The 12,215-nt window shown below is 44.4% G+C and overlaps 1 protein-coding gene across 2 annotated transcripts in view; it reads right to left on the reverse strand.

The window, feature by feature from the left end:
- Positions 1–2: 2 nt before the first annotated feature.
- The window catches only part of LOC310870009 (double-stranded RNA-specific editase B2-like), a 30,343-nt gene continuing 18,130 nt past the window's right edge, over positions 3–12,215 (reverse strand). For both annotated transcript variants that reach the window (XM_083781015.1, XM_083781014.1), the window contains exons 4-10: positions 7,850–7,970; positions 6,806–6,974; positions 6,228–6,379; positions 5,460–5,637; positions 3,443–3,624; positions 2,075–2,250; positions 3–798 (exon numbers count right to left, since the gene is read on the reverse strand). In XM_083781015.1, the coding sequence (XP_083637141.1) occupies positions 616–798; positions 2,075–2,250; positions 3,443–3,624; positions 5,460–5,637; positions 6,228–6,379; positions 6,806–6,974; positions 7,850–7,970 (1,161 nt within the window). In that variant the 3' untranslated portion in view covers positions 3–615. The remainder of the gene's footprint in view (positions 799–2,074; positions 2,251–3,442; positions 3,625–5,459; positions 5,638–6,227; positions 6,380–6,805; positions 6,975–7,849; positions 7,971–12,215) is intronic.

Here is a 12,215-nt window from a genome sequence, read left to right on the forward strand (position 1 = left end):
TCAAGGCTGGAACACAAATGAAAGATGGAGAGAAGAGGAAACTAAATCACAATGCATCTACTATGTAGATAACCAGATCAAACATTTGGGTTACATAAGCTGCATATGTCACATATTTAATATAAATCTAACCCAAACTTTTAATTAGATTACTGGATGCCTACCCATCACCTTCAGCAGAGCTCAGAATATTAACATAACAAAGCAATAATATTCCTTTGAAAGCCATGAAGGAAATAAATATCTTCTTTTCAACTGAATTATTTAACACTGATGGTAAACAACAAGTCTGAGTGTGAATTGTGAACTACACTTATAAACTAGATAACGTGACATAGAATAATGTTTGGGCATCTATTGCTATTCTTACTGGGACATGGGGAAGCAGTATGAACTATTCACTGTATCACTCAATAATCCATTCACTCATTCAGTCACTCTCTGTTGCTGAAACGCACACGCGCACACACACACACACACACACACACACACACACACACGTGTTACATCAATAATAATTCACTCACTCTATACCTTCAAACATTCACTCGCTGGCTCATGCTGAACCAAAATCTTTAAAAATGAACACAAACACACACACCCTAACCACAACCCTCACACAGTGACAGTGAATTGGTCGAGTTCTGTTGGTTTTCTGGTCCAGATCCCAAGCCCTCCATCCCGGAGAGCAACGGAAAACTGCTGTCTGACTCTCTGGTAGGACCGGGATGCCATCTTTGAACCAGAGTATGTCCTTATAGCAGTGCGGTCCTCTGTGTCTGATGCTTCTCTGTTCAACTGAGAGGGGGAGAGAGAAGGTTGGTTGGTTGACTGACTGACTGACTGACTGACTGACTGACTGACTGACTGATTGATTGATTGATTGATTGATTGATTGATTGATTGATTGATTTGTACAAGTATAACATGTGCATGGGGGTACTAAACTAAATACATCATGCATACATTTTCCAAAGGCAGTACATGACTAAAATAGCAAAAAACAGAGTGAAGAGAAAAGTTTAACAAAAAAAGTAGAGTAGAAAATGGAGGGGGGATGGAGAGACTACAATCATTGTTGTAGACAAAGAATGATGGTGTGTGTGTGTGTGTGTGTGTGTGTGTGTGTGTGTGTGTGTGTGTGTGTGTGTGTGTGTGTGTGTGTGTGTGTGTGTGTGTGTGTGTGTGTGTGTGTGTGTGTGTGTGTGTGTGTGTGTGTGTGTGTGTGTGAGTCGAGAGAGAGAGAGAGAGAGAGAGAGAGAGAGACAAAGATGGAGACAGAGATGGATACAGGTTAGAGAAAGGACAAGCAGAGAAAAGGATGGTAATAAACACAAAGATAAAGGAATGGAGACGTGACAGAGAGGAGAAGGAGCAGAAAAAGAATGAAATGAGCCGACAAAGTGCAGACCTCAACAGCTGACTGAGCGACCTCCATTTAGATCTCACGATGCAACTGAACATCCTTCAGCCATTAACTCACTCATAATAATATCTCACACAGTCTTTAATGCTCCCCCTGTCTCTGACTGTCTGTTTCTCTCTTTGTTCTCACTTCATATATATCTCTCTCTGTCTGTTTCCAATCTGGGTCTATCTCTCAGTCTCTCCATTTCTCCACCTGGCAGCCTTCTCTCTCTTCTTCCCCTTTTTCTGTTCTCTCTCTCTCTCTCTCTCTCTCTCTCTCTCTCTCTCTCTCTTTTCCCCGTATTATTATCACTGTCTCTCTCTGAGATGTAATGAGCCATAGCCAGAAATGGCGTCTCTTTCAAGCGTCTTTGCATCTAGTGTTATGTGTGACATTAAGGTGTGGGGAGCGTTTTGTTGTGCAAAGTGATTCAAATGCTTTTCTACATAATTACCACTCTCTGCTGTCATCCAAAGTCTAACCGGGGCCATCACAGGTGTTTTTACAAAAATAGCAGTCTGCACACTGATTTACCAAAAAAGCTCCCAGTCAAGGCTTTATTATAGATTAACGTTTCGACACAAGGTCTTCTTCAGAAGGAAACTGCCTTTCCCTTTACTCTCATATTGACCCTTCTGGCCTCCCGTCTCTCGGAGCGACACGTACCTTCAGCCTCTGCCAGCGGGTGAAGAGGGAACGCTTGCAGAGCCGCGACGGCGTCCCCGACTGGGCCCTGCGGCCCGTGGAGGTGCTGACCTCCTCCAGACCGCTGTCCCCACAGCTCCAGTTCCCACTGAGGGTAGGAGACCTGCCCGACAGGCGAGCCTCACTGCTGCTCACACCTGTCACGGGGAAGACAAAGAGAAGCCTGCTGATCAGCTGAAACCAGATGGAAGCTTTCATCCTGGCTTCACCTATAGCTGTTAATCACTTGAACCGGTCTATCGAGGTCTGGCCGTGCTGTTGCTGTGTGTCTCTCCCCCTGCCATCTAATAATTATTTATAGGAGTGCTTCGCAAACATCTTTGGCGCCGGGCACCCCTGTAAATAACTTGTTCATCCACGGCACCCCTAAATTACATTACTTTATAGCACCGGATGTCATATTAAGATACAGTATGTCATGAGGAAAACTTGAGAGAGTTTCCATTAGGACAGATTGAACATAATTGTTGCGAATTGTCTCCAAGCTGTCTAAATGGGACCCTCTGGTGGACAGTTCCCATGCACAATGAGAGGCATGTGTTTGCCATCATCACCACTTAACTCATTGGCCAATGACAGTTCGGGTGTGCCCTATAGAGCGCCACAGTCCCACCCCCTTTCATGACAACGCCAGGCCCAGGAAATAATTCCCAATGCATTTTCCCCATAGACATTTAAAAAAGTATTTATTTAAAGACCGTGAGCAGTATGGGCGTAAAAGTCTTTAAATAAATACTTTTTGAAAGGTCTATGAGGAAAATGATCAGGGAATTCTTTTCCGGGTCTCTCGAGGGGGGGGCGGGACTGCGACGCTCTATATAAGCAGTCCACAGCCCTCATTCATTTTCCAGCCTTCACTCAGGCAACATGCATCTCTCACTGAGTCTATAGCTTCAACCCAGGCAGCCATGTGTTGATGTGTACTCGACAAATGAACCATGGAGAAATAAATTGCCATTCTGTACTTTGGTGTCACAAAACCTCTCTTTGACTGGAGGTGGTCAGCTCATATCCAACAAAACAAATCAAACCAGATAATATTTAATATTGGCGTTTAACCATTTCAATCCCAGCATCCCTATTCTGGGGGGAAACATTTACCAAAAATAGTCGATCTACAAGCTGCTATATTTGGTGAAGAGTAAAGTGCAAGTGACATTGATCAAATCCAAATATTACGGTATTTTGTGGCACCCACTTTGAGAAACCCTGATTTCTAGGCTATAGCACTTCTCAAAACAAATGTTACGATCTAGGGATTTTTATTTATTATATATTATTCATAATATATATAAATATATAAACTCTGGGTGGAACAGTGGAACTCACAGCCCAGCAGCATGCGGTTGGGTTTGTAGGGGAAGGGCAGGTGAGTGATGTGTCTGAGACGCCGTGCCATGGCTCTGGCCAGGTGGCCGCTGTGGCACAGTGTCCCCACTGTCAGACTGCACAGGTACACCGGCTCCACCAGGCCGGACAGGAGAGCACCCTGCAGGCCCACAACGTTCCACCTGTTAAAGGGAGATGAAACCCTGGTTTGTTTTCCGGGTCCAGGTTAGAAACTACAGCAGGGTGAAAACATCACAGGATGTCTTTAACTGTGATGTAAGGCAAGCAACACAGGCTACACAGCTAATCAAAATGGGTAATGGGTGTGCTAAGATTTAGGTGTGTCAATGTTCATTGACAATGAATATACTCTTGACTACTAAGTAGGTCGGAGGGGGACCGCATGTAATTCAGTGCATTAGCGTCTAGCGTCTGCTCCTGTGCTTGCGGTTACCTGTTATGGTTAGGTTAGGAGATGAGGTGGGTTGTCATTTGTCGGACCAATGACTAGTCTGAACAACGTACTGCACCCGGTCGGAAAGGATTATTGACAGTATCAGCCAGAGTGCGCGAGTCTAACCCCGTTTCTCAATGCGCTAGACCCTGGGATGTGGATTGCTCAGGTGAGTCCCTCCAGTGCCGTCGCTACCTACGCGCAATACGCACTGCGAGTAGGGCAACACGAATAGGGGGGCAACAAAATGTGCCAAAAAGTGCCAAGCCGACCCTAAAAATAACAAATCTGTCCGCGGCTGAATGGGCGGCCGTGTGTGCGTCCTCACAAACAGCGAAAATAGCCGATCTGGATGAGGAATAGCAGCGCTCTCGTCGGGAGGGGGGGCAGCACAAATATCCTACGAGTAGGGCAACCAAATGGTCAGCTACGTCCCTGAGTCCCTCAATCTGTGGCCTAACACATATCAAACGGAGGTTATTTGCCATTAAAAGACTGGCATGGGATTTGATGCCATGCCAGCCAAGAGTAGCCTATAGGCTGCAGTAGTTACTGTATGGGTGTGGACATGGAAAGCAGCCGTCCATCAGTGGGTTCCTCTGCACCATGAAGCTATAGCCACTCTGGGAAGCATGACAGTTTAACCAGCATCTGACCTTCTAGACACTACAGCCTATTAGCAAGCTGTTTCACCATATCACAGCCAGTCAGCCACCTGCTCCTTGAGGGAAATAACCTGGCCGGCTGAATCCAGATGAAAACTAGAAAGGTGCAATTCTGTGAAATTGCAAGTGTAATACGTTGCACTGATGCGAGTCGAGAGAAATCAGTTTGGAAATGCAGTCTACATATCACATATTGTGATGTTGCGAGTCGCCAGGAATCCGCTGTGAAATGACCAGTGACAACAGTGTGTGAAGCATGACCAAAAGCTTCACCTTTCTGTTGTACAAAAGTTAATAAAAGATTCTCGGACCGAGAACAATAGTGTCTTGCCTATAGCGACCACACTAACTATACAGTTCCCCCTTTTGATTCACTTAAGTCATGAAGAGGAGACATGTTGGATTATGGCTTTACTGTACAGTATGTGCCTTAAACCACTTAAACTCCTATTGTGCTTCATTGACCGGTGTTCCCCAGGGGTCTATAGCCCTACCGTTTTCCCTGTCTACTCAACACCAAATCTCTTCTCTGAAAAGCTCATAATGCGTCACGTTGTTATCTTTACTCAGAGATAGAGAGGTGGATAGAAAACTAGAGAAGTGTGTGAAAGAGGCAAGCATTTAGAGGACCACAATGGAAACATTGTGTATTTTTGAGTAATTATCATTTTGAATTGATTTTCAATAAAGTGCTCAATCAAAGAACCAATCAAATGAGAGTGACACACAGAGATTGAAGTAACGTTGAAAACACGTGAATCCCAACATCCATATTCTCGGGGGGAACATTAGCTAAAACACAACAGGTCTACAAGTACAAAGTCAACTCAGGTCAAGTCCAGGTCAAGTGGGTTAAACGTACAGTCTCAGAGTTCAGAGTTAAATTAACACTCCTGACCTCGCTATTTTGTCGGTGCAGGACATGGTGACATGGTGACGTCTTCCCGGCAACGCTCCGATATCACATTTCTGATTGGCTCTGGGTGCTGCTGTGACAGGAAGCGTCCCCTCCCCTCCTCCTATCTTCATTCTTAGGTGACAGTGAAACTTCCTCACCAACCTGTGGCTGCTGGTGTCTGAGGGACAGAGGGCCAGAGAGTCAACAAGGAATACTTCCATATTAAACAGGAATGTCTGGGGTCAATGGAAGGGGAGGCATAGACAGCTTATCATTGTTGTCCTACTTGATTATTCAGCTTGACAGCATCACACAAAAGAGTCACAAGTAGCAGACATTTTGAGTTTGTAGATATTCTACTTTTGTTGTTTTTTTATTTGAATCCTGATAGATAATGTATAACAATAAGTTATGGGCATTCCACCAGACGATATGACATTTCAAAGTGAGGGCCGGGCACCAGGTAGGCCATTTGGAAAGGAGAGGGGAAGAAAGAATAAATGCATGGGCAAAGGATCTGAGCTGTGAATGGAAGATCTCGTTTTCAAATCCCCACAATTTGAACAGCCATGTTATGCCTATTTTTATTTCATTTTCTGATTTGACTTTTACAGGGGAATAAGTGCTGATTTAATCGATTTTACAGTAAATGTACCAGTGTTAGACAAACATCAGCTGATTGTACCTCATGTGATGATTTCTCTCCTCCAATGTGACATTATTTTGAATATTAGTATTAAGAGAAACGGCAGGGTGTGTTTATCTTACTGCTAGCAGTGAGTTCATATGGACAGTTGAGACGTGCGTCTCCACACGGCGAGGAGCTGACAAACATGTGGAACAGGACGCCGCCTCTCAGTCTGTATCCAGAGCCTTTATTTGGTATGAAGATGGACTGGTCCACGTCGTCTGGTTGTTTGCTTTATGGACACAGTTGAGACATGGAAAGAACATGTTTTACTCACTCAGTTGGAGATGATGAGCTCAGGTAGGCACTAGGGTGCCCTTGCTAACTAAACATGTTTTTTTGGAACTCTATTCCATGTGTAATCACTGTTTTAAATATTGATTGGCCTACAGACAGTCAGACACACATGCATGATCTCCTGCCACTGGCAGAGATTTTTTGGAAGTGTTGGCAGTGGTGCTTTGCAAACGGTCGCTGTAATGTGTTTTATCCGATTATTCGATTATTAGTCAAATCCTTAATACAGGTCAAATAATCTCTAAGCCATTACTATAGGTTCACATTTAAAAAATAACTGAAGATCACTAAAATGTAAGCAATGTAATGTAAGTGGTCATCTCTATAGCCAGACTTCAACCAGCCTGTCTTCAGGCCTTACCAGAGAGCCAGTTCCAGCTGAGAGTAGAGGAATCGAACCAACGCCCTCCTGGCGATGACCTCAGCGTGGCAGTCGTTGAGCGTTGAACCATGGTGGCTGATGACGTCACCACTCAGACACCTGGTCCCCGAACCCAGAGCCACAACCTGGGCCTCGTACAGGTCAAAACCTGCCCGGAGGGGAGGGAGGGATTTAGAGGAAGGGAGGACAAGAGGGAATGGAGAGAAGAAAGGAACATAATGGAGGAAGAAAGGGAGGGAAGTAGATATGGAAGAGGGGATGGGAGAGGGGAGGAAGAGAGACAAGTATAGGGGGAAGGAAAGGGGAGGAAGAGAGTTTGTGAGAGAGAAATGACAGAAAGATGAGTGGTGGAGAAGAGAGGGGGATGGAGTGAAGAGGTGTAGAGATGCGGTGAGGGAGAGAGGATAGAAATGACAGGTAGACGGGAAAAATGCATTTGATTTTCAACAATGTTGTAACACAAACATACTAAAAGTGCGTACTTACTGTACGTGATAAAATAGGCAGTGTTAATCTAAGTAATACTGGACTATTAGGGTTAATGAAAAGAACACACTGATGACATTCTGACAGTGTAACATCATGTCTGAGAACAGCATACAACAGATTGAGATGGTCTGATGAATAGTGTCTGACATAACAATGACTAAGGCTGTGAAATATGATTATTGTTAAATTGTTATGCTGCAATCCCACCTCATGAAACATTCATGGGCTGTTAAAGATGTCTGTCTCCATGTAAAATCCTAGAAAGTCTGTTTGTTTGTTAGATTATTTAATTTGGTTTTATCCGCTAGCAACAATTAAGCCACCAAATCAAAACTTGGATCGAACATTCCCTGATGAACAAATTGTTGTGATTAAATTAGCAGTGACTATAAAATGTGTAGATTTCAGCTTGTGTTCTTTTCCCTGTAAAAATGCCACATAACTTTGTTTGATTCAATGCTGCAACTGCCTCCTGCTGCAGTGAAACATTTGCCTTTGGCATTAAAAGTCAATGGGACATGTCGCAGTACCCACCTCTGGTCATTACGATCCCTGCCAGCACCTTGTGATGACGGGCTTGCGAGGTAGAGCAGCAACTGTCTGTCAGCTGTCTGTATTTTTCGCTCACCAGGTGGAAAATTGCCTCTGCAAAGCCCTGCAGGAGAACCGATGAATAAATAGATGGATCATGCATTGTGCCGTTGGGACCATGGTAACTAAGAACAAGAATAAATGGATGCCCCCTAGAGGCTTTGTTGCTCTTTACACCCAACCAGGCCAATGTCTGTTGAACCTTTACCTGAAAAGTTTTAAAGTGAAATAAAGTAAGTTACGGTGACAAGTAAACCAATGTAGCACCACACCTAGGTCAAAATGGCCAAGGGGTGGCACAAGAGGAAAAGCTATGGGATAACAAAATCAGCAGGGTTCGATCACAGCAATTCAGTTAGTAGTTTTCAAGATACAGTAGCCTATCTTGTTTGGGACCACAGTGGACAAATCAGCTGGCAGATGGGAATTGCCATCCGTAGAGGCATACTGCTAGTGGGGATAAACATTATTGAGTTGCCATACATTCATTCATGAAGACATGTAAAGACAAGACCGATGTTTAATCAGCTAAACTGTCTTCATCAGGCTTAATGTCAACCATATGAACAATGTGACATGGAGAGAGAGTGATGTTGGACCATGATGTAAACCAAAACACACAGACACAGATCGAGTGATGCTCGACCATGATAAATGGATCTCATGGAAATCATCATAGCCCTGATTCAATTTGATTTTCCTAAGTTATTTTCACTATTTGTCACATCAATGTATCCCTCTTTTTCTCTCTCGGGTCTAGACGCTGTCTCTCAAACAATAGTTTGCTTAACTCATACAGGATGGTCACACTTGTCAAACCGGTAACTCGAGAAGTTCAGTCACACAAGAGAGACTCGGAGTAGAGTCGCTGCTTCTTCGCCTGGAAAGGAGCCAGCTTAGGTGGTTTTCGGGTGTCTCCCTAGGGAGGTCCTCGAGGCACGTCCCACTGGGAGGAGACCTCGGAGCAGACCAAGGCGCAGTTGGAGGAAACACATTGACTCACTGGCCTTGGAACGTCTCGTCACTAATGTCACTAATGTTGCTCTGGAGAGGGAAGTCTGGAGCTCTCTGGTGGAGCTGTTGCCCCCGCAACCCGACTACGGATAAGCGGTTGAAGATGGATGGATGGATCAAGCTTCTGGGTTCAATCCCAAGTAGGCCTACTGAAAGTAGACAAACAAGGTGGTGATTAAATGACTAAATGTCCGATATTTTCTCAGTATTCGGTAGGGTGTTCATGTTCTTTCTGTGTCAATGTGCTGTGTTGGTTAGTTCTCCCTTATAAAAGAGCTCTCAGTGTGGCTGGACTAGCTCACAAATTTATATTTTTCCACAAAACTATTACAAAAATAAAGCTCTCTGTTCAAGCCCTTTGGTTTAATACTTATACAGTTATATCTCAACAAATTCGCCTTGACTTGGGTTTTTCCAATACCTAAAGCTACGGCACACCAAGGTCTCTGCTTTTCAATTTTTTATGTATTTATTTCTTATGCCTCGGACCAAAACTGGAAAGCTCATGAATGTCTGCAGTAATTCACATGGTGCTGTCAGAACAAACCTGGACCACAGTACTCACTACACACAGACTCACTGCAGCGAGTCTGTGTGTGACAGACTGTCATTGACTGTCATGAGTTCTCTCCTCTGCCTGAACTCCCTCAGAGTTATGAGGGATTTGGACCGAGTGTCCTCATATTCCCTGGGTCTGGCATACTTTGGCACGAAGGGTGTCATTCTGAGCAATCACGAGTTCCCATCATAGAGTTGTATTCCCTAATGAATACAATGGAAATATCTACAGTATCTGGATATATCCATGGATATGGGTGTTATTCTTTTCAAAGTGAAAAACGTGGGCTGTCCTGCACGCCGGTTCTTTTCTTGTCTTTTTTATCAAAACAGGCAGCAGGAAAGCTTTGACGACGTGGCATAGGGGAGAAGCCACAGCAGCCATCCATAATAATATATCTGTCAAACTGTCCAACTCAGCCACTAATGTGGGTGGAGACAGATCATATTTGATGCCCATGGATATAGCAGGTTCAAGGGCCAGTCTCCCTCAATATTTATACCAATTTCTGACTAAATAAATGTGTGGATATGCTGCTTGGTAGGAGCCAAACATTTTAGTGTAGCTCAAGGGGTAGGTGGTTGGTTCAAGTCCCTCTGTATTCCTTAATGGCACCAGGCCCATGTGACCTCCCCTTGTTCCAGCATAGCACTACCAGTGCTAGTAGTATGTAGCCTGTAAACCAAACTAATCTGCCACAGGAACAAAATGCCCTGCCTGGACAGATTGGGTCTGGCACTCCTCAATCCTGAATTTGAATTACATTTCCCTCACCCAGTTGGTCACCCAGTTGTGGGTGACCGCTGACCAATGGGAGCCCACTATTTAAAGTGAGACTTTTTTTGCTGTGACGTGGGAATCTGTTTGTAACCGCCCCAGGGAAATAAATCTTCCACACCGAAGTTCCAGACTAATATCTATGCAGTGATATTAGTCTGGCCATGCCAGGCTAAGTAGTATGTTGGACCATGTCTCTGTCTGTCTGTGTGTGTGTGTGTGTGTGTGTGTGTGTGTGTGTGTGTGTGTGTGTGTGTGTGTGTGTGTGTGTGTGATCCACGTAACTCGAGAACCGTTCGCTCCCACCCACTTCAAATTCAACACACGCATGCCACACCACCGCAGGGGGTGCAGTGCCCGGTGTCTAATCGTTCGGACCCACGGTTGTCCAGAACCGGCCCAAAAAGGCCTCTGCCCAGGGTACGTATATGGAGCTGTCCTGTTCTGACATAATTCTGACGTCTGCATAGATTCCATATTTTGGCATGCCTGACAAAGGGTCAGTGCCCAACAGGCACCACTGTAGGCTCCAACGCATTTTTTTCCTTTTCTTTTTTTCTTTTCTTTTTTTTAATGATAATGCAGACATCATCATTTAAAACAATGAATTACAGAATGTAGGCTTGGCCCAATAAGCGGCTGGAAATTAGCACAGAGTCAGGAGGTAAAAAGCAGCCACACCGTGGTTTATTCCCAAAAGAAGATTACAGCATGGGAAATGGCAGAACACACGCAGCAAACAGATAGGACATGTTGGTGTGCAGCTCCACCATGCCCTCTCACTGATCTAACACTGAGTGGGTGTGTGCTTCCTGGCAGCCTTTTATAGGCAGCTGAAACAATCAGTGCAGACTCTACCATATTACCGGTCAAACATGCAACACTTCTGAACCCCACATAACCCACATCACATGAGCCTATAAATCTATATCACTACACCGGTAAGTAAATATAAATTATGGCCACTATTGCAAGATAAACAACATATCCCATTATCATTAGCAGCTCTAATACATAACTCAAACACCCCCTGGCCATTTCACTGTGGTCCAGTCCAGACCAATATATGGTGCTCTGGTAGCCTGGGGACTCTTTTGCCCGAACACACTGGAACAGACAGAACAACAGAAGCAGTAAGTATTCATACTGATATTGAAGGTAAAACTTCAAAGAACCTACCCCATATCTTTTCAAAAGTAGCAGGCTTTCTCCTTACATTGTACAGTATCTTTTCAGGAGTACAGTATGATGAAAGCTCATTCAGCCAGTGTCTCTGTGAAGGTGAATTTTCAGATTTCCAAGATAATTTTCTTCGCAGCTGTACTGGTGAGTAACACAAAATACTCTTTGTTAGAATTTGTGTTGATCAATGTAACCCAGTAACCAAATTATTTGATCATGTGGTATTTCAACCTCTATGATATCAGAGACAGTAGACATGATGAACTTCCAGTAATCAATCAGAAGTGGGCAGCTCCATAACACTCCATATTACACTATGTAATAGGTAGCCCCGCTCGGAACCCTACGTACAGTTTGTTTACACAACACTTTACGTAGGGTCCCGTCCCATCTGTCCCAGGCTAAATGTTACATAGACGCACATACCTTCGGAAACGTCAGTGCTGCGGCTTTTTAGTGATTGTGATATGTTTCAAAAGAAGCATATAGGAGCTATAGGAGACAACGGAAACGTCAGATAATTTTCCTTTGGCGCAGAAGGCAGAAGCCATTAAGTATTTTTAATCTGTGTTTGACCGTTTTGGCAGCGTTGAAATTCTCTCTTCCTTCCTTCCTTGACTTCCTTATTGACATCCCATTGTACCGCCTCCAGCACCGACAGTGGCTAGCTGCGCGTCCCTACGTTCCTGCCTCTGATCTGCTCTGTCGCAGCTAGCTAGCTCAGAGCGGGGCTAATGTAATAGGCAGCCTTTTGTTATCTTGCAGCACGCATTTCCA

The sequence above is a fragment of the Protomyctophum parallelum genome (assembly GCF_964188405.1).
Source record: "Protomyctophum parallelum genome assembly, chromosome: 14".
NCBI lineage: Eukaryota > Metazoa > Chordata > Actinopteri > Myctophiformes > Myctophidae > Protomyctophum > Protomyctophum parallelum.